The sequence below is a fragment of the Calypte anna genome, chromosome 15 (genome assembly GCF_003957555.1).
Source record: "Calypte anna isolate BGI_N300 chromosome 15, bCalAnn1_v1.p, whole genome shotgun sequence".
Taxonomy (NCBI): Eukaryota; Metazoa; Chordata; class Aves; order Apodiformes; family Trochilidae; genus Calypte; species Calypte anna.
In genome coordinates this window covers 8,970,634-8,989,712 of record NC_044261.1, presented here as the reverse complement: position 1 = coordinate 8,989,712, position 19,079 = coordinate 8,970,634, and the positions used below count along the sequence as shown (strand labels likewise).

Genomic DNA, 19,079 nt, shown 5'->3' with positions numbered 1-19,079 from the left:
GTTACTTTAGGCACCAGACATTCCTGTCCTATTGCTTCACAGGGAAAAAACAAACTAAACTAAAAAATTACAAAAGCAATAACCTTCAGCAACTGCCATTTATTTTTCTGGCACATAGAAAAGACACGTGGGAACACTGAGATTTCAGAATCAACAGTTACTCAGTAAATCCTGAAGATAAATGTTGGCATTTGATAAGCAACTTGGTATATTGGACCTTGTCTCTACTCAGATTTCAGGATATTACATCTGGGATTAGACTGAATTAAAGAAATGGCATCAAGTGAACTCAGAGCTAACTGAAGTTTTAAAATAATGTTTTGGTTTTTTCTTGAAAATCCTATAAAATTAAATTGCCAGGCTTCAGAAGATGCCACATTAAATTAATACTTTTGTCTGTAAGGATTTGAAGTTGTTGCTCCAAGTACCTTTAGTAACATTATCATGTATATGCATCCAGCAGCCTTGGGATCTCCATTCCAGAATATGAATCCTTGAACTGAAGAACCATAAAAGCTGTACTTACAGAGAAGAAAAATGGAAGATGGGCCACAACTGAGCAATGCTATTTGGTCATTAGCAGAAGGACAGGATTTGAAGGAGGCAGCCTGGAGTTCAATTTCAGAAATTTCTTGAGAAAAAGTCCTCGAGCTACCCGAGAGCACAATGGGAATAGAAGATCATAGATTAAAAAAAAAAAAATCAGTTTGGAATATAGGGTAAAACAAGTTGTACAGTTGTGCTGTTTGAAGATTAAAATTGAGTTTAGAGCAGAGTAGCAACATTCAGCTTCTCTTTTAGCTGACAGGAACAGTTTCACCTACTGTTCCAGCTTTCCTTAACCAGCAAAAGATTAAATTCTTCTCAAAAAGCAGGACTAAAAGCCAAACAAACATTCAAGATCAGGCATTTTAGTAAGGTCTGGAGAAAAGAAAAACAAAAAAGCAAAATGCCCAATGCCAAGGAATACAAATTCAATTAAGAAAATCAAATGTTCTGTCTTCATAGATCAAACTCATGCTAGAAGCAAAGACCTAAGAATTTAAATGTGATCTTAAAGTCAGCTGTATGTTTAAGAATATTAATTAGCCAAAATGCCTACATAGCTTATTGTATTTGGGTGAAAGAGTCCTGTTTAGAACCACACTACTGAGCTGTGTTCTGTTTCTCATAAGCAGCCGATTTCTTTTTTCTTGTGCTATCTTCTAAAAAACATAAAGATCACACCTGAATACCTGAAGCTGCCTTAGCCTATTACCAACCAATGACTACATAATACACTATACACTGTATTTATAATAACTTAAAACACATTACTACTGAAAATACTCATTTGCTTTTACCATTCAGTTATCTGATAGTTTCCACACAAGTTGCATCCAGCTCACCTATCACTTGCAGTAAGTGTGTAAGTTATTCAAACAGCTAACATTCCCAGGATGGACATGCTCACTTGTCTACAAATTACATTTTCTTCAAAACAAACAGCCTAGAATATGAGAACAAACTTGCAACACAAAGGTTGATGCTGCTGCTTTTTATCCAGCAGCCAGCCACCATTCTTGCAGTGAAGGAGAGCAATCTCTGTAACAGCAATTAGATGCTAATTTGTACAGTCAAATATTCTATGTGATCCTCTTCACCACGTGTCATCTTACCCCTTAGGTTGTTAATCAGCATTCAAAGATACTCAGATGGGTGAAAAAGAATTCAGATCATGCCTCAGTGGGAAAGTGAACCTGCTGCAGGCAATCTTGGCAGCACTGGCTGACCTGGGTTCTGGGTCACACAAAATCAAACCCATCTGCAGAGCTCTGGCAGTTTTCAGAAAAGGAGGAGGCTTTCCCCCACCCCTCTTCCTCCACTACATTCTTGTCGAGGAAATAAAAAGAAGAGAGGAGTAGTACTTTTTCTAGAACCATCACACCATGCCCTCTCAGACAAACAGACAACAGTACATTTCAACTTTATTAGAAAAAAACTCCCAAAGTTTATACAAAGCTCTGCATTTTACAGAAAACCAACTCCCCTAAACACGAAGAAATCCAACATTACAAGCTGTAGGCATTTTCTTTTTTCATATATATATATGTACATACACATATATATATGTGTGTGGGTGCACGGGTGTGTGTATATATAGTGTGTGGGTTTTTTTTTTTTTGCATGGTTTGAATTATTTTACAAAGTTAACATTTAGTAGAAAAAAAAAGCATCTTTGTTACCATTATTTTCTCATATAAATAACTGTAAGCAGTCCTTCTGCAGATAGATAAAAAAACACCTTTTCGTGTCATTCTGTAAAAAACAGACATTTCTGAAATGGTATTGATATCTTGCAATTTTTTTTCAATACCACCATAAAAATATCATCTAGCCCCCAATTCCAAATGCTTGTCCAAGGCATTAGAAGAGAAAGAACAGTAAGACAATTCTGGAAGGATCAGTTTTCCAAGCCAACATTCCAGTGGATTATTTTTGCTGGACCTCATATATAGGTGTGAAATGAGCACAAACAGGAGGCCAACCTCTGTCTGTCTGGTTCTTTGCCTGTTGTCAGTGAGACAAATTCCAACAAAGCACCCAGCAATGCCAAGTTGCTGACAGGCTCCCACTTCACCCCTCCTGCCCCACAACAAAGCCACAGACTTTCTTGATGCAATTAAAACATCCACCAGCTCAGCCCATTCTTCACTTTAAGAAGAGCTGTTGTACTAACCATGGCACGGTTAGACAGACAAGAGGTTGTTGAATCATTGGGTGAAAAATTTAACCAGTGGGGAGAAGGCAAAAAAGACAACCCAAAGGGAGAAAATGCTGTAGAAAAGAGCTACTGGAGTGACTCCCAAGGCTCTGGTTTGAAGCAGCAGCAACAGCAGAGAAACACGAACTGCAGTTCTGAACATCCTTTGTGTTTACTGAAGGTGATGGCATGGTCCAAATCAATTAACTGCCAGGTAAAGGATCATTCTTTCTGTCAAGCACCATGATGAGGAGAATGGCAAAGATTCTGAAGGCAATACAAGTGGTAGTGGTGATAAATGAACGTGAAGAACATAGTGATGCAGATTAAATGGAGATTAATGCCACCGAAGATGTTTTAACTACCAGAGATGTTGGCAACAAGAAGAATGGTTAAATGGTTGGTGTTGATGATGGCCAGAATTCATTCATATGTCCATGTAGTCATCATCTTCATCAGTATCACTTTCCAATGAGGACTCCTGGCTTGAGGTCTCTAAGATTTCCAAAGCTGGCTGACAAAGGCTCTCCTTCTTTACATTCGCTGCAGACTGAGCAGACAAAATAGCAGACTGATCCCAAAAAGAGAGAGAGAGAATATATTGCTAAATAGTCAGGATAAACCCATGATCACAAGGGATAAAAGCCAACTGGTTGCTATTCCTTCACATTCAACAGGTCTCTTACTTCTAGAAAAGATATGGCATCCTAATGTGAAACAATGTAACAGGCTTCCCCAACTGTAATACTCTGGAAGCTTCCACTAACCTAAAAATGGCAAAGGTTGCACTAGCTCCTTCACCCATTTTTGTAATCCTAATTGCCTCAGAAAAGGAGTAGAACTAGAATAATGATGATTTTACCCATGGTCAATATTTCAAGAGTCCCTTAGAACTGGCTCCTGCTGGTAACAGCTAGCACCTTCTTCTACTACTTATTTTATCTCTGGCTATGAACTGGGGGCAGGAACCATTGCTCCTTCCATACAAGTTATTTTATTGAGGGGAGAATTAAGATAAAAACAATAATCTAAAAGTTACTATTTCTCTTTTATTACCTTTAATTTTTGCTTGGTCTCTTCTGAAATGCTGCCCTTTGGAGAAAGGAGGGTGGGAGTGGGTGGAGTGACAGTGATCTCAGGTGGAAATTTGGTGACAGATGAAGGTATGAAAAGCTTTGGCATGTTGGGCAGAATGCGAGTTTTAACTCGGGTGCCATCTGTCTTGTTCTGCAGAGTTCCTAAAGTCTGTGAACTGGAGCTGAGTTCAGGCTTGGAACTGGAGGCTGAACAGAAAACAGTAAGAAAAACATGTTAGAAAGCTACTTAGGATGTCAAAGAAGAGGCAAGAGTTCATTATTAGACATATGGCTGGCTCAAAAGGCCTCTCTTCAAGCCTTGCTTTAATTAAGGCTCAGAAACAGAAGAAAGTACCTCAAGATTCTATAATGTCAACTGGAAACCAGAAGTAATTTAAAAATCTTACTGGACAGCAGAAACTCAGTCTGACCAAGCATGGTAAGTGGCAGCGTAGCACTGAACCACCTACATCTAATGAGGTGGCTGCTCCAAACACCATTTTCCCACATGTTGTTTCAGGTGCAACCATCTTATCTTTTCATTCTCTAACTGCATCTCCATTCTGTAATGCAACAAAATAAAGCTACTTCACTTTACTTATGAGTCTTAATTTCCTCCACCACAGCACTGGCTTTTTAATTATTGAGATAGCAACTCCTCAACAATTTAAGAAAAATATATGACAATAGCCACTAAAATTTACCCATTACTCTCTTCAAATCCTGCCATAAAAGCTTCCTTGGTGTGCTCACACCACTGCTTGAAACACTGCTTAGCATAATTTCCACATACTTCCCAAGCTTCTCAGCTTGTGGTCTACAATCTGAACCTGCTCACACAGGGCTCATTTCATGGAATAAAGAGGAATCTGGCTCTTCCTTAGGCATTATTACAGTACAAAATAACACATACACAACAATAACCAGTAGAAGACAATGCTTTTATATTAAAACAGATTTTTTAAAAGAGTTTTCTTGATTTCTTACTAACAAAGCTGCTTCACCTGGAACAAAACCTATTTTTTTTTAAAGTTACATGAAAGAAAACACCAGAGTCTACACCTCAGACTGATAATGACAACATTTGTTCACATAAATTTTTTCAGATTATAACTAGTAAAATCCATCTCTTGCAGATTTCTGGAACTGACATGGCCACTTAAAACACAGCAAAATAAAATGCCAGCTTCCTGATGCTATCCTGAAAACAACCAGGGATAGAATGAACTGCTAAGGGATGTAAAATTGAATTGTATGCTCTCGACTGCACAGAAGAATGTAAGAGCTGCTGCAACAGATGAGGCACAGCTTTCCATCAAGGTCAGTGACCATCTCCATGGGCAGCCACTCATTTCAGAGTATCAGAAATATTGCAGTAATCAGACACAAGATAATCTGCCTTTCACTTGTGAAGAAAAATGAGATACTCCAGGCAAGAATATCTAGATTGTGCCTGACTGAAATACCAAGCTTTACCTTTTTTCAATTAAAACACCAACTCCTACTTCTCTTGGGAAAGGGGCAGAGGAGGAATAGAAAGCATTAACTGCTGTAATGCTGGGTTTTATGTTTACTTGTACTGAGTGAGTCAGATTTTGTGAAAAATGTTTCCTTCTGCTAAATATTCCAATAGTGTAATCCAAAGTATTGCCAATGTGCCTCATGTAAGATTTCAATTTAAAGAAAAAACTCTTATTCAAAGGATGCACAAACTATATAGCACGGTAAGTAAGTCTGGTACTGGGAAGTTATTTAATTGGCCTTGTCATGATATTTAGCATGTGAGTCATGCACCAAAAAGAATAACCATTTGGGACAACAAGACACTTCCTAGGAAGCTGAGGCATTGCCAGGAATGGCTCTAAGCTCTGGAATACTTGACTGGAAGGCACACACAGAAACTGGGGAATATGCATCTCAACTACCCAATCAGCAGTCCCTACAGACTCATCTGCAGCTAACCACCCACTGTGAGAATTCTTTGAAGCACAGAAAGCTCCTACCTTGAGTACAAACATGTCCTGAATTTGTGCTGGTCACTGATTCCACTTGCCAGCAAACAGGCTCTGGCGCTGGTGCAACAGTAGCCATTTTCATCTGCTGACAAAGTCGGGACTCCTGTTGCTGAAATCCAAGCCCCTCCAAAGGCACTTCAAGCTCTTCTTCCTCTTTATTAATGAAAAATAATTCACAGATTAAGAGATATTGTGATCCCTCTCCTAAGCCTCTATGCCCTTTTGCTGTCTAACCAACTGGAAGAAATTTTTTTTAACCTTTGCTCTAATTTTAAATTCTTAACATGATTGAGTGAAATTAACTATTGGCAAACTAAGGTGGCAATACCAACTTTTTCATAATTGATGCCATCAATTTACTTCTTAAAAAGAAGTAAATGTCATTTAAAAGGCGAAATAAAAAAAATCTTGCCTATGGTATTTGTTATCTCTGCACATCTGTAAGAAAAACACACATCTCTCCTCTGGAGATGTTGAAGGTTGCAGCACCTGCTGCATGCAGAGCAAAATCCATCACTCTTAATGATGAGCCAGCTGTGGCCTGTGGCTCCTCTCTGATCTGCAACTGCACATACATGCTACACTTGAAGTGAAGCTTACTGGTAAGTAAGATTAATTACTGTGAACATCCAGTTACAGGGCCAAATCTGCTTTTCATGAAACCAGTATCAAATTAAACTAAATGTCCTCTTATCAGTGATGGGTCTGTTGTCCCTCTATAAATACATTAGTCTTAAAATTTCCACCTTCTGCTATTCCAGAACTTGGGATGTGTCAAACTCAGGATCTCTGTCTGTACAATCTCTTTAATATGTACCAGCTGTACATATTAATGGGTTTAGATTAATGCTGTGTTACACCAGTTTTCTTACACACTGATCTGCATATTACAGATCACAGGGGAAATTTTAACTGAACTGCTAAGAGCTACTGATGCTCTTTGTGGGAAGGGCAGGCTGAAACAGTAGCTCAGCCTTCCCAGGCTATGGACACACAAACCAGCTCTTGGACTCTAATAAAAATGAAGACATCCTTCAAAAACAAAGGGCTGCTTAGTCTATTTTGAATCATCTTATATTTACACAGGCTAAGGTGTGCACAGGCAGCTATCACAAGCCAGCAGATGCAATATATTTTCACACTCTAATCTTGCTCTATAATTTTTTATGTTCATGCTCTAAATTAACTTCGGATTTTGACGGGATGATGTCTTAAAAAGGAATATATATTTCAACTTTTCCTCATTGGAAAAATACTTCCACCCCCTCAAGTGTTGAAAACACTTCTCCATCTTCAACAATGTAGATAAGACCTTGGAATTTACCATGGAAATATTCTCCTGTATGAGATTTCCCTTTGCAAAAAATGCTTAAGACAATATTTCAGCTTAAAAGCTTGGTAAAAGACTAATACAGTTTGAAAGACACAACTTTTGTCACTAATCTGATTTTCTAGAATTCTTGAATAATTTGTACCAAAAAAAAAAGTTTACCAAAGGAGGCTCTAAGTTCTTTTCATCCACTACTTTTCAGTGGTAAAGAAAATAACCTATCATCTAAACTTGTAAGTGATAGCAAATATAAGTCTTAGGATAAATAAGTTTGCTTGTAGAGATTTCTCCAATAGATCCCAAAAAGGAAAGGTGACACACTACAGCACAAATCACAGGCAGCTTCTGTTCTGTGATGTTCCACTCACTATCAAGCACAAAATGGAAAGGTCTAATGCAGAAGCTGCAGTTCTCATTCTCAGCACCTTCTTGCACATTTCTCTACAGATACCTCAAAATACAGCACTGGAAGTAGGAACAGAATAGTTGCACCTATACATTTATTGCATTAATAGACCAAACCAGGTTAAAAACAACACAGAAGGACGTACTTAAACTACAAGAATCTTGTGTAGGAAAATTCATTATTTCCCTGATGGAGCAGCAGAGGACAGCTGAAGGATCATTTTGTGTATTTGCCTGCCCTTTACACCAGATACACATTTGATTTAACCACATGCTGGAACAGTACAAGAGTCTCTATGCAGAAGAATCAGCTCCAAAGTGGCCTGAAGCCAAGACACACACCCCCCATTACAGTGCTGGTGTCTGAGGATAAACTGTAGTCAAACTAGAAGACTCCCACATAGAAATGGCCACAAAACATTTGATCAAAAGATAGAAAGAAACCTGTATCAACATCTGAGGATGAAAATGGTTATTTCAGAAGATGACCCTACAAGGCAGCTAAGAAACCACTTCCTTTTTAACTTACTTCAACACTCTAAACTCAGTCTTAAGAATCGAGGGTAAGTACTCCCAGAATCTTTCTTATTCCCTTATTAACTAAAAACACAAACCTATTAATTTAGCAGATACAATACGATAAACAAAGAAGCTGCAAATCCTACAGTCTCAACTATACCACTAACTGAAAACAGTTTTGTATGTACTCAACTGCTAAATTACATTGGGGACTTATTAGCTCACCATTCAGAAGAGCTCTGATTTGCATTACCGTTTAATGACAAAACTCTACAGTTATGCTGATTATAATCTTTGTTTAATTATAAGATATATCACTGCTTAAGCTGATTTAATGTGCTTTATTTTAACTAAATTATGCCCCGCTGACAAAAGCTCTTTTAAGCAGCCTATTTCTAGGAAGATGCTATGAGACTGTTATCAGTCTGTTCTTTTATGAGCAATCAGCATACTCGTAAACATCTCCATCTTCTGTATCATATTTATGTTAGTTTTGAAGATCAAGTTTTATAGTGCAGTAAAATTAGATTTGGTTTGAATAAAATTATGTGTCAGTCCTTTTTCATAGAGAAGTGAATGGAAATGAAAAGGCAGGAGTCTGGTACACCAAGTGTGTATTTATTGCTGCCCTTTTGGAAACAACATTTGTTAATATTCTGTTAGGCTGGGTCTTTCTCATGTCTTAGTACATGAGAAATCAAGAACCACTGTCTGTTAACAAATCCCTTACTGTCAGAGGTGTTAAATACACAGTGACTGAATTCTATTCTCTGACTGGGTCATATACTTTATTCTTTTAGGACTGTAAATTTTTTTCCCTATCAGTCACTTGAGTAGCATTATTTCAAAGTTAAAAATAAAGCTAATGAAAAAAAAAATTAATGAAAATTATGTGAGCTATTTCTTTCAGGTGTATATATATAATTTCTACTATTTCTACTCTTATCCTAGTGCACAGATATATATTGTATCTTTTTTCATTATAGAGGAAAAGAGCAAGAAGAGAAGGATAATCAAGAAGAAACACACTGCTGGAACTCCTATTATTTATCTAAAACAGATTTCTGAAGAGAGTATCTTGATATTTTTCTTGTGGAAGATGCTGTTATAGCCCTGAACATAATGTCCTAGTTTTTCTAATAAAAACTTTCCCCAGGGAGGTAAGGACTCCACTAACTCATGAGCCACAATATTCTGCACAAGTGCAAGAGCACGAGAATATAAGTACAGCACATTCAGAAGGTGTTCAGAAGCTCTGATTTAATATCAGCAAACAAATCTTCTCATAATGCTCAGTACCTTTACTGTCCTGGCACATTTTCAAACATTAGCCAGTTTAAAATAAAACTAGCTTCTGAAGACATAATATGCAACAGTCACTTGTCTCCAGGCTGAAGATGGGACAGGTACTGTACTCTGGAGACCCATTCAGTACTCCCACAACACAACACACAAAAATTAAACACAAAGAGAAAGCACAGACTTGCAACACATATTATTTGTGTTGAAAAGTTCATCTCAAATCAAACTGAATTACAAGTATTTTTTTTTTTAGCCTTCCCTTACCCAACAACTGTCTAACACATATAAAACAGCACACACACAGAAAGAGGGACATCATACCTTTCAACATTTCCCTGCTTTAGTGAGGAAGAAACAAGCTGAAAACAATTCAATGCAACAACCTACTCCAGCTTTCCTCTCCAACCTCTTTCCACTTGTTGCCAGGGTAACCAGTGTTTGCAGATGCCTATAGCGGGCGCCTGGGTTCATGACTTCATCACAGTTAATATTCTCTCCCTCAGTCTCTCTTTATACAGAGAATGCACTATATACATATATTCCCACACTCCAAACATATAGCTTACACAACTCCTGTGGGTGTTCTTCTACTGAGACAATTTACTTTGCTATTCTGATATGCAGAAAATGAAAAATAACATGGTCAAAAATATTCACTTAGCAATTTGCAGACGTGGAGAAAGTTTAAAAGCAGTAGTACTGTAATGAGTAAACAGCTGCTGTGGTCTCTCTGGCACTATACTGTAACACACAATAATTTGCTTTTGTCATGCTGCCAGGTAGAAGAGAAATTAACATTATAGTGTTATAAAACATTGTATCTGGAATTTAAAAAGATCTTTTAGCCATGCACTAAACCTATTACACGACAACTGAAAGACAAGCCCAGAAAACATAAGTAGCACCTGGAAAAAATGTTCTCCAGTTTCTGATGGAAGCAGTTGGAAGTATTATAGCACAGATACATTAAAGGATACAAGCAACTTACAGTGCACGCACAAAGCATTATTGCATTATAGGAGAATGGAAGGAGCTAAGGTTTGAACTCCAGGACAGAATACTAACACAATTTCAAAAGCAAATACTTCAGAGAAATGAACAGACAACAGCTTCAAGGGCTCAAGTAAAAAAGCACTTGCACTATTTTCCTTCATCCCTCTGCAAAACACCTTCCCCAGCAGTTCTGTGTTGTCAAGACAAAAAGCCTGAAAATATATTACCATGATTTAGCAAACCTGTACAACCTTGCCTTCCAATCACTTCAGGAGAGTAAGGATTGAATGCAGTGTGCCTGCAGACTCTAGGACATACTTGTTTCACTAGTTCCAGTAACAACTGGTTTACTTGGTATTTCAATGGCTCATTGCAATTGTTCATAGAACTGACTGCTACTTATTTACCAAACAAGGCAGACATTACCAGTCTATTTTTTTCATAAGAGATGGAAATGAGGCTGATCCTTTGCTCCGTGACAGAGTGGAGTAAATATCTTGCCACATTTCCAAAGTAAAAAAAAAAAAATTAATTTTCTGTATTCCATCTGCCTCACTCTCCGGACTGCTAGGAAATTAATACAGCTTTTTTCCCCATCTAGCTGTTGCAAATGCCATGGAAAGCTTGAACTTGAAGGAGCTCAGATTTTCCTCATACACTGTGCTACCAAGTCAATGGAAAGACTCCACTGGAACACAGGTTGGTTCAGCTGAACACAGCTTGATAAGGATGCTGACCTAGAGGAATAACAGGGGCATCAGCCCTCAAACTGCATCTGCCATGACATTGCTGCACCACAGCAGGCAGTGAGACCACCTCAGCCAGCATGGGAAGGGGTAGGTTTACTCAGTACCATTTCCCTTACACATTCTCTTGCTCTAAATTAATTCCAAATATCCTGCCACAAAATTTATTTCTAAAAAAACCCACTAGCAAATTCATAGCCATAGAAATAAGTATTTGACTTGAAATGCCAAATTCAGGAAATTACATTCAAAGCTGACACACAAAGCCATGTGTTAAAAAACAAGCGTCAGAGGAGTTCTGGAGGCAAAAAGCTGCAGAACACAAGTTCTGTTGCCCCTTGAAATGAAATAAATTCAAGCAGTCTGGTGAACAGAAGTATGCAGTCTAATAGCATGGCATCCTGCTATTTTTATAGCTAAGGTCCTGAACAGAGAATCTGCTGTACAATTACATGAGATTATCCCAAACTGCTTCCTAATGTTGAGGTCAGCTGTCAGAGAACAACATTAATGTGAGAAAAACTTCTAAAAGGTGGCTGCTCTGAAAGTGCTCCCTGGAAATAGTACCTGGCTCATGTGAATTGCCAAGCTACCAGGTCCCTGTAACTGTCTCACTGGGGCCTGTCTAACAGCAGAGAAAGTGAGTTCCCATGTCCAAAAACATTCCCTGCTGTTCCTAGAGGTGGCAAAAGCTGGCACAGATACTGTTAAAGAAAAGCCTTGGAGTCCAATACTAACTTTATCTCTCTTTTCAAAACAACACAACTCAAAACTTCAATTAAAAAAATATAGAAGCATGGACCTAGATCAAAAAGACAACAGTTTGACGGTCAATCATATGACCTTTCAAATGGCATTATAAAACCACAGTTAATTGATTATTTGTCTTAATATCTGGCTCAGCAAGGGCCCATCATTTGGAGAGCATCACACAGTAGCACCCATGGATAGTAACAGTCACTCATTTGAGATCTATTACTCTGGAAGCCATACAACTTGCCTCCTCTGTCAGTATTTCATCCTTCTTTGGCCTGACAGCCAGCTAAGCACAATGCAAATTAACAAAAGCAGCTGTTAGGAAAAAAAAATGCCTTGAAAGAATACATTGACACCCCTTAATTTTCCAAGAACTTTGTAAGTAATGCAATACCTGTGCTGCAAGCTTACAACTGCAGACTCTTTTCAGTCTTCATTTGGGCAAGAGTACATGTACATTTTATGCTGCTGGCAGTAATCTAAAACTGGTGCAACTGAAACATCCTGTAACTATGCAGCAACATCACCTTGTTCTTTTATATATCTTTCTACACAAGGTCCCCAGAAGATGTGTTCCACTCATGTTATATATCCATAGGCAGTGACTCTTCAGGATTTTCAGAGGGGTCTAAGCATGCATGGGACTAGAGAGCCTCTGGGACCGCAAAACTGCCCAGCCTGGACTAAACAGCTGGCCATGTACCTGGGAAGCTGCTGCACTTGTCCTGTTTTCTTACTGATACATCACGGGTACATGAAAACAGTGGAAGTTTTAATTTCAAAGGCTTTTCTGCACAGCACTGGGTTGAATAAATCAAACTTCAGAAATCTGAAGGGTAAAGATTAGAAACAGACATTAAGTGTACTGAAAAACTCTTCTGGAATGAATTTGTTGTGATAGCAAAGCAAATTAGTGTACTTCCAAAAGGAAGACGAAAAGACATGACTGACTGGTACTGTCTGAGCACTAGACAAAAGGGAATTAAGAAGTCATTCATAAACAGGAACCCTCCTGCTGACATTCAGCAGTGAAGTTGTTTTCAGAGTGCACCCATTGTGAAAAATAAAAAGCTTCATGAAAAGCAAGGATCAGACAAGGGGAAGTGAAAATATCAATGCCAGGGAGGCTGAAGCAGCAGCAGATCAGAGAGAACAAATGCAGAGCTAGCAGAAGGCAGCCTGACTGATTGCTGTTAGTGACTCTGCAGTCACTACCAGGGGGACAGGAGCTCCTGCCCCAGGGTGTGGGGGGTTCAAGTTTTCAAAGATGAGTTATTAAATCCCTGGAGGAAATCAGCCTTGGGAACTGAGGAAGACAGCTGCTGAAAACTAGGGTAAGGCAGCACAGGAAATGAAGGAGAAAGTAATGGAAGTAAGATGAATGCAGGAGAGACAAAACAGAGTGCATGTGCATGTAAAAGTGAAACCTCATGCCATGCACCTGCAAAATGAAGAGGGCTCACATGGCCCCTGGCAAGCCTAACAGTTTCCATGTTTCAGCTTTTTTGAACTATCTGTTGAGAACAACAATGTTCTCTGAAGTACTATTCTGAATTCAGCAGAGAAAACATGGTAAGATACTGACTGCAACTAAGAGGGTTGAACATTACTGTTTCCAGTAATTTAAAGTACCTGAAAGTTTGAACTGAAATCCATAGTTAAAATAAGGCATGGCCAACAGGGCCAAATGCTTTGGGCATTTTGTGTAAGCAGAAAAGCTTTCAGTACTCTGAATTACAGGCTCTTTAAATCAATGTTTTGCCTTTACAAATTCAAAACAAGCAAACTCAGAAGCCAACATTAAGTTGCCTCAACCTTCTGAGAACTTGGTATCAACTTAAGGTAATGTATCTGTTGGTAAAATAAACCAAGCCTTCCCTAAGACTTCTGGGAAAGATGTTCTTTACACCTAGAAGTACTCTTCTGTCTCTAACAGCTAGTTAAAAGCCTGTAGGCTGAACATTATTACTGAATTATCAACACTTCAAAACTCTCCTTATTTTGAGCACTGGACTTGTAGGAAATCTGCTGCTGCTTACACACACTTCAAACAATTTAATCTCATTGCTCTTACAATAGTGCTACTTACCCTTCCACACAACTGTCCTCACTTATGCTTCTGAAAGTTGAAATATATTTACACTTCTACTTGCCCTGTGCCTAAGTAGAAGACATCTGAAATTACAGCAGGAAATTCACCTGGCTTAGGGAGAGCAATTTCCCTGCACACTATAGGATATTGTAGAGAATACTGAAGAAGGTTGGTGCTGGTCTCTTCTCACGGGTCATTAGTGATAGAACAAGAAGGCATGGATTCAAGCTGCAACAGGGTAGGTTTAGACTGGACATTAGGAAAAAATATTCAAAGAAAGAGTGGTCAGACACTGGTATAGGCTATCCAGGGAGGTGGTTGAGTCACCATCCCTGGATGTGTTTAAGTGTTGTTTAGATGTGCTGTTGGGGAATATGGTTTCGGGGAGAACTTTGTAGAGTAGGGATGATGGTTGGACTCAGAGATCCCGAGGGTCTTTTCCAACCTGAAGGATTCTATGATTCTACAGAAGGAGTTGTCTTCCTTAGCTCTGAATTTCTAAGTTTGGACAGTTTATATCATAACAGCTATATGACGATGTTTGGTTTTATATCAAAATGTTTAGCCCTTAAGGGTACAAAAAATAAAGGGGGAGAGGGGAGTGTTAATCTTCTACTCTGATTTTATATTCCAGTTTGGTAAGTAGCTGGCTTTAGCAAAACACATAACTTTAAATAATTCCAAGTATAAAAACCTTCTTTTGGTATAAAACTCAAATGTGGATTCTGTCCTTTTTGTTCCCTGTAAGAGTGAGGACAACGAAGAAGAAGAAAATGCCAAGATATTTTAGCAATTTAGAACAGTGTAATACTGAACAGCGTGACAGGCTAGAGAGGGTTTATCTTGTCCTATTTTAGCTTCCCCAGAAAAAAATTTTATGCTGAGCCACAAAGATTAACAGTTCCATGTACATTTATGCCTAAATGTAGGAAGCACTCATGCTAATACTACCACTATCATCCCTCTTCTGCTGGACCTCATCACGCTGTACTCTGTACCAGTTAGTCATGCACTTCACAGAATCTCACTACAATATTTATGTAAGAAATTAGTGGCAACATTGCTTGGAAAACCATTCCTTTTTCTGGGTGAAGTCACAGAAAATGACAGCAGATAATACTTTCACATAAACAACTAGAAACTGGAGGAGGTCACGAGACAACAAAGATGAAGAAAACAGATTACTCTAAAAATGGGAGGAGTTCTTACAGAAACAGAGCAAATGGAAGGCAGATAAAACCAGTTATAATAGAATTATAAATAATTCTTTTTAGAGGAGGTGGATGGAGAGGTAGCTGGATTTAAAAGAAAAGAAAAGAAAAAGAAAGGGCACAGCAGTAATTGGTATGTCTCAGAGCTAGAGAAATGACCTGTCAGGCAGGTCTGAGAGCCAGAAAACCAGCTGCAATATGTGCATTCAGCACAAGAATGAGAGCTCTGCAGAGAGAGCCTCTTGATCTTCAGACACAGATCCAAAGGTGTAATTCTGGCATCTAACCCTTCCATATCCCTCAACCAAGACAATGTATAGAAAGCATGAAAGAACAATATGGAATTTTAGAACCCTAACAAAGCCTAGGAAGTCAAAAGATTGAAATAAATGTTCCCATCACTGCAACACCTCTTGGGAAATTGCAGAGAGGAAAGCATGTCAGAAATGCTTGTGAGGTTTGTTTGAAAACCAGTTCTTATCTGCATCATCATTCCTATCTGTTTCCTTAGTAATTCTACAGCAACTTCACATAGGATTCATATTTTCCTCCCTTGTTGTACAGGCACAAACTTGAATTACTCCCTGTTGAACAATCCTGCTGATGTATCTTATGATACCACACAACTCCAATCTTCAATTTCATAAGGATAACAACAAGTGTGGTTTACACATTGATAAAGCTATTCCTTCCTTATCAGTCCTCTTTCCTTTCTTCCTCTCCCAAGACAATCTCACCCTAGATTTGTGAAAAAGGAAAATGAACTCATTATAACACATCTGCTGATATTGATGTTCAACTCCAATTTTGTCCTGTACTCAGATTAGCAAATTGGGAAAATTTATTTCTCCCTCATTTGCTCTTTGTTGCTGATGAATTCAGAAAATTATGATGTTCAGTTGCCATGGCTGACTACATAGGGAAAGAAATGAAATACCAGGAGTATATAGATCAAAATTTCAGAAAAGTCAGAATACCAGCTCCATTCAGACTAGATCAGAGTCCATTAATTATTACTTAATATTATGCAACATTTTATCTTACAAATCTGGGCACTATTTCCACTGTATCCTCATCCATCATTTTCCACAATACCTGTATGTAAATGGTTCTGTAATAACCATATTACAGAATGTAATCTGGGCTCCTATGAATTTGTCTATGGCATTTTGTGAGTACTGTTAGAGACCAAGCTTGTGAACAGATGGAGTGAGCAAAACCCATCAGCAGATGCTTTTTCAGACAGAGTTCCTGCTAAGGTTGCAAGAAAGTACAGGCTATGGCAGGTGCTCTACCACCTTAACATGTGCAGCGTCCCACAAAGAAGCTTCCAAGACAAGTCTGAAATTGGGTCTAATCTTACTTCATTCCCAAAAGTGGTTCAGTACTGCCCTGCTCAGTGATTCTGACTACTGCTAACAAGCAATTCTGCCATGAAAGCAGTAAAGAGAAAGCATTCTCATTTACTTCTTTCCTCATCTACAGAAACTGTATAAAACCAAGTATATAACACAGTTCTAATCAAATCACACAATCGTGCTGGAGAATAAATAACATTTGTTCTGTTTCTTCTCCTTTTCTGTATTCTAACCTTGCATTTAACCATACTAGGGCTATAAATAATATATTCCAACACTCCAGTCCCACCAGATGCTTCTTTTCTCAAATGCAAAAAGTACTGGTGATTATATACTAACTTCATGAACCATGCAGAAGCTTGGAATTTTCACAGTGTTATGTAACTCCACACACATATACAGGGCAGCAAGAGCTATGGAGCTAATTATGCTAATTAGATACTTGTAAGTCAGATGTTGCCTGTCCACTAGTTTGTTTCAATTACAATCACTTCCAACTGTTTTAAAGATCTATGGTATTTTAAAGAACCAGATCCTTACCTCCCTGAAGAAAATAAATGTTTTTATGCTACTAGAGACTCAAATTCTCTATTTAAATCACATGCCTATTTTCAGACTGCTGTTCCATGATTTTAGATCTAAGCTACACAGACAGTGGTCACTCTGAAAAACATGTATTAAGTAGATATGTCCAATTCAGGACCAAGACAAAAATCTCTCTTTCTGTAGCCTTTTCAATGTAGTCTAGTGACCAGAAAAGGGGCCAGAATCAGAACTCTTGGCACTGACTCACTCTGTGGCCTTGGCAAACCTATTAGAGTGGGCTAAAACCTTCTGTCTCCCTGAGACTTACCACGTGCTAGATCACTTATGCTGGGAGCAGTCTCTGCATTTTGACTCCGGGGATGGTCAGTGTCCCTGTGTGACTCCTGTGATGGAGGTACTGAAGATGCTGAGGAGGAGGAGGATGAAGAGGAAGAGGCTGGTTTGGATTTGGAATGCAGATCATTCAGTCTCAGGAGATTTTCAGGAGTCATGGTGTCAGGATTCGCTGGGGCAGGATGCAGTGTTGCTGGCACTACTGGGAAGAAGCTCTCTCTGTTGTCCTTTGTGTGCTTTGGGGTTGTGGGTGCTTCTCCTGTGGACTGCAGAAAACAGAAAAGGCAGGCAGACAGTGAGAAAATCCATGCCAGTAATACCACCTTCTCCAGTGACAGATGCAGGCAGAACAACATTTTGTAGACAGAAAACTCCAAATATAAAAACTAACCACTATTATAAAGCCATCTTTCTCTTTTACTTGTTTTTTTTTCTCTTTTCTTTATGGTCTATTTATCAAACTAGCACTTGAATGCTTAATCATATTCACATTTACAGTGCTTTATTTAACAAATCCCTTACAACATATTTTCCTGAACTGCACTATTATACATGATTTACAAACCCTGGTGAACAGACACATTTCCTTCATTTGAAAATATATTTACAAACCCTTAACCTGAACAAACAGATCTGCAGTGCTTTAAGAGAATTTGCAAATTACTAAAAGAAATTATTCTTAGTGAACAATGCAGGAAGAAATGGAGAAAGCAGAAAAATGTATTTGCTTGCAAAATAAGTGATCAGCCTAGTACCAAATCATAATTTACCAGTAACTGCAGAATTGATTAACACTGATGCACAACTTGGAACATTGGTCTGGAAGATCTGTGCTTTTGCAGAAGTAGCAGTGGCAATAAGAGGGATGCTTTTGTTTGCACCCTGACCAAAGAATTTAATGCAGTGCTGTTAATTATACAGAAGGAATGCAGAAGGGTGATAAATTCAAAGAAGGGAATTAAAGTACTCATAAAACTGGTATCTTCTCTTTAACTTTTACCAGCAATCACATGAAGTATTCTTGTCTGTGAGGCCACAGAATGCATTTATTTCATGTTCTTTACAGTCTTCACTTAATGAAGACTTACTGTAAGAGATGTGGCTGAATAGAATCCTGAACTGTTTAGTTCTGTCTCATACCTCTACCTCTCATTCCTCTACCATAAAGAAAAACTCATTTTAACCATAGTGACAGAGTTTGAAATACAAATAAAGAGTTCTGCTGTAAAACACAAAATCAAATTGGGCCCGAATGTCCTAGAAAACCAAAGATGTATTACTATGCCAAAAAAGTCAGCAGAAAGTCACTCAGAGAACAGACTAAGTTTCTGCTGGAGAAATTACATATTTAAAATTCAAAGGTGGAAAGCACACAAGTACATTTAAAAAAAAATAATTAGTGGTATATATTTTTAAAGTTCCTGAACTTGATTAATCAAAGCACACAATTAAAACCTGCCAGATCCTATGTGCACACAAAAAATAAAATATAGCAGCTATATTTGCAAAAATTACCATATCACTAAACCATAGAACACCAGGTTAAAAGGACCTTGAGGATCATTTGGTCTGTAGAAGGGGAAGACTTTCTTATAAATTGCAGCTGATCAAGCACACAGAGAGAAAGGCTGACACTGAAACTACCCTTAATGGT

At 38.3% G+C, this 19,079-nt stretch overlaps 1 protein-coding gene across 1 annotated transcript in view; it reads right to left on the bottom strand.

The window, feature by feature from the left end:
* Nucleotides 1–1,950: 1,950 nt before the first annotated feature.
* The window catches only part of CABIN1 (calcineurin binding protein 1), a 104,785-nt gene continuing 87,656 nt past the window's right edge, over nucleotides 1,951–19,079 (bottom strand). Inside the window, exons 34-37 of the mRNA XM_030460531.1 lie at nucleotides 17,400–17,691; nucleotides 5,823–5,987; nucleotides 3,800–4,026; nucleotides 1,951–3,314 (exon numbers count right to left, since the gene is read on the bottom strand). Of these exons, the coding sequence (XP_030316391.1) occupies nucleotides 3,171–3,314; nucleotides 3,800–4,026; nucleotides 5,823–5,987; nucleotides 17,400–17,691 (828 nt within the window). The 3' untranslated portion in view covers nucleotides 1,951–3,170. The remainder of the gene's footprint in view (nucleotides 3,315–3,799; nucleotides 4,027–5,822; nucleotides 5,988–17,399; nucleotides 17,692–19,079) is intronic.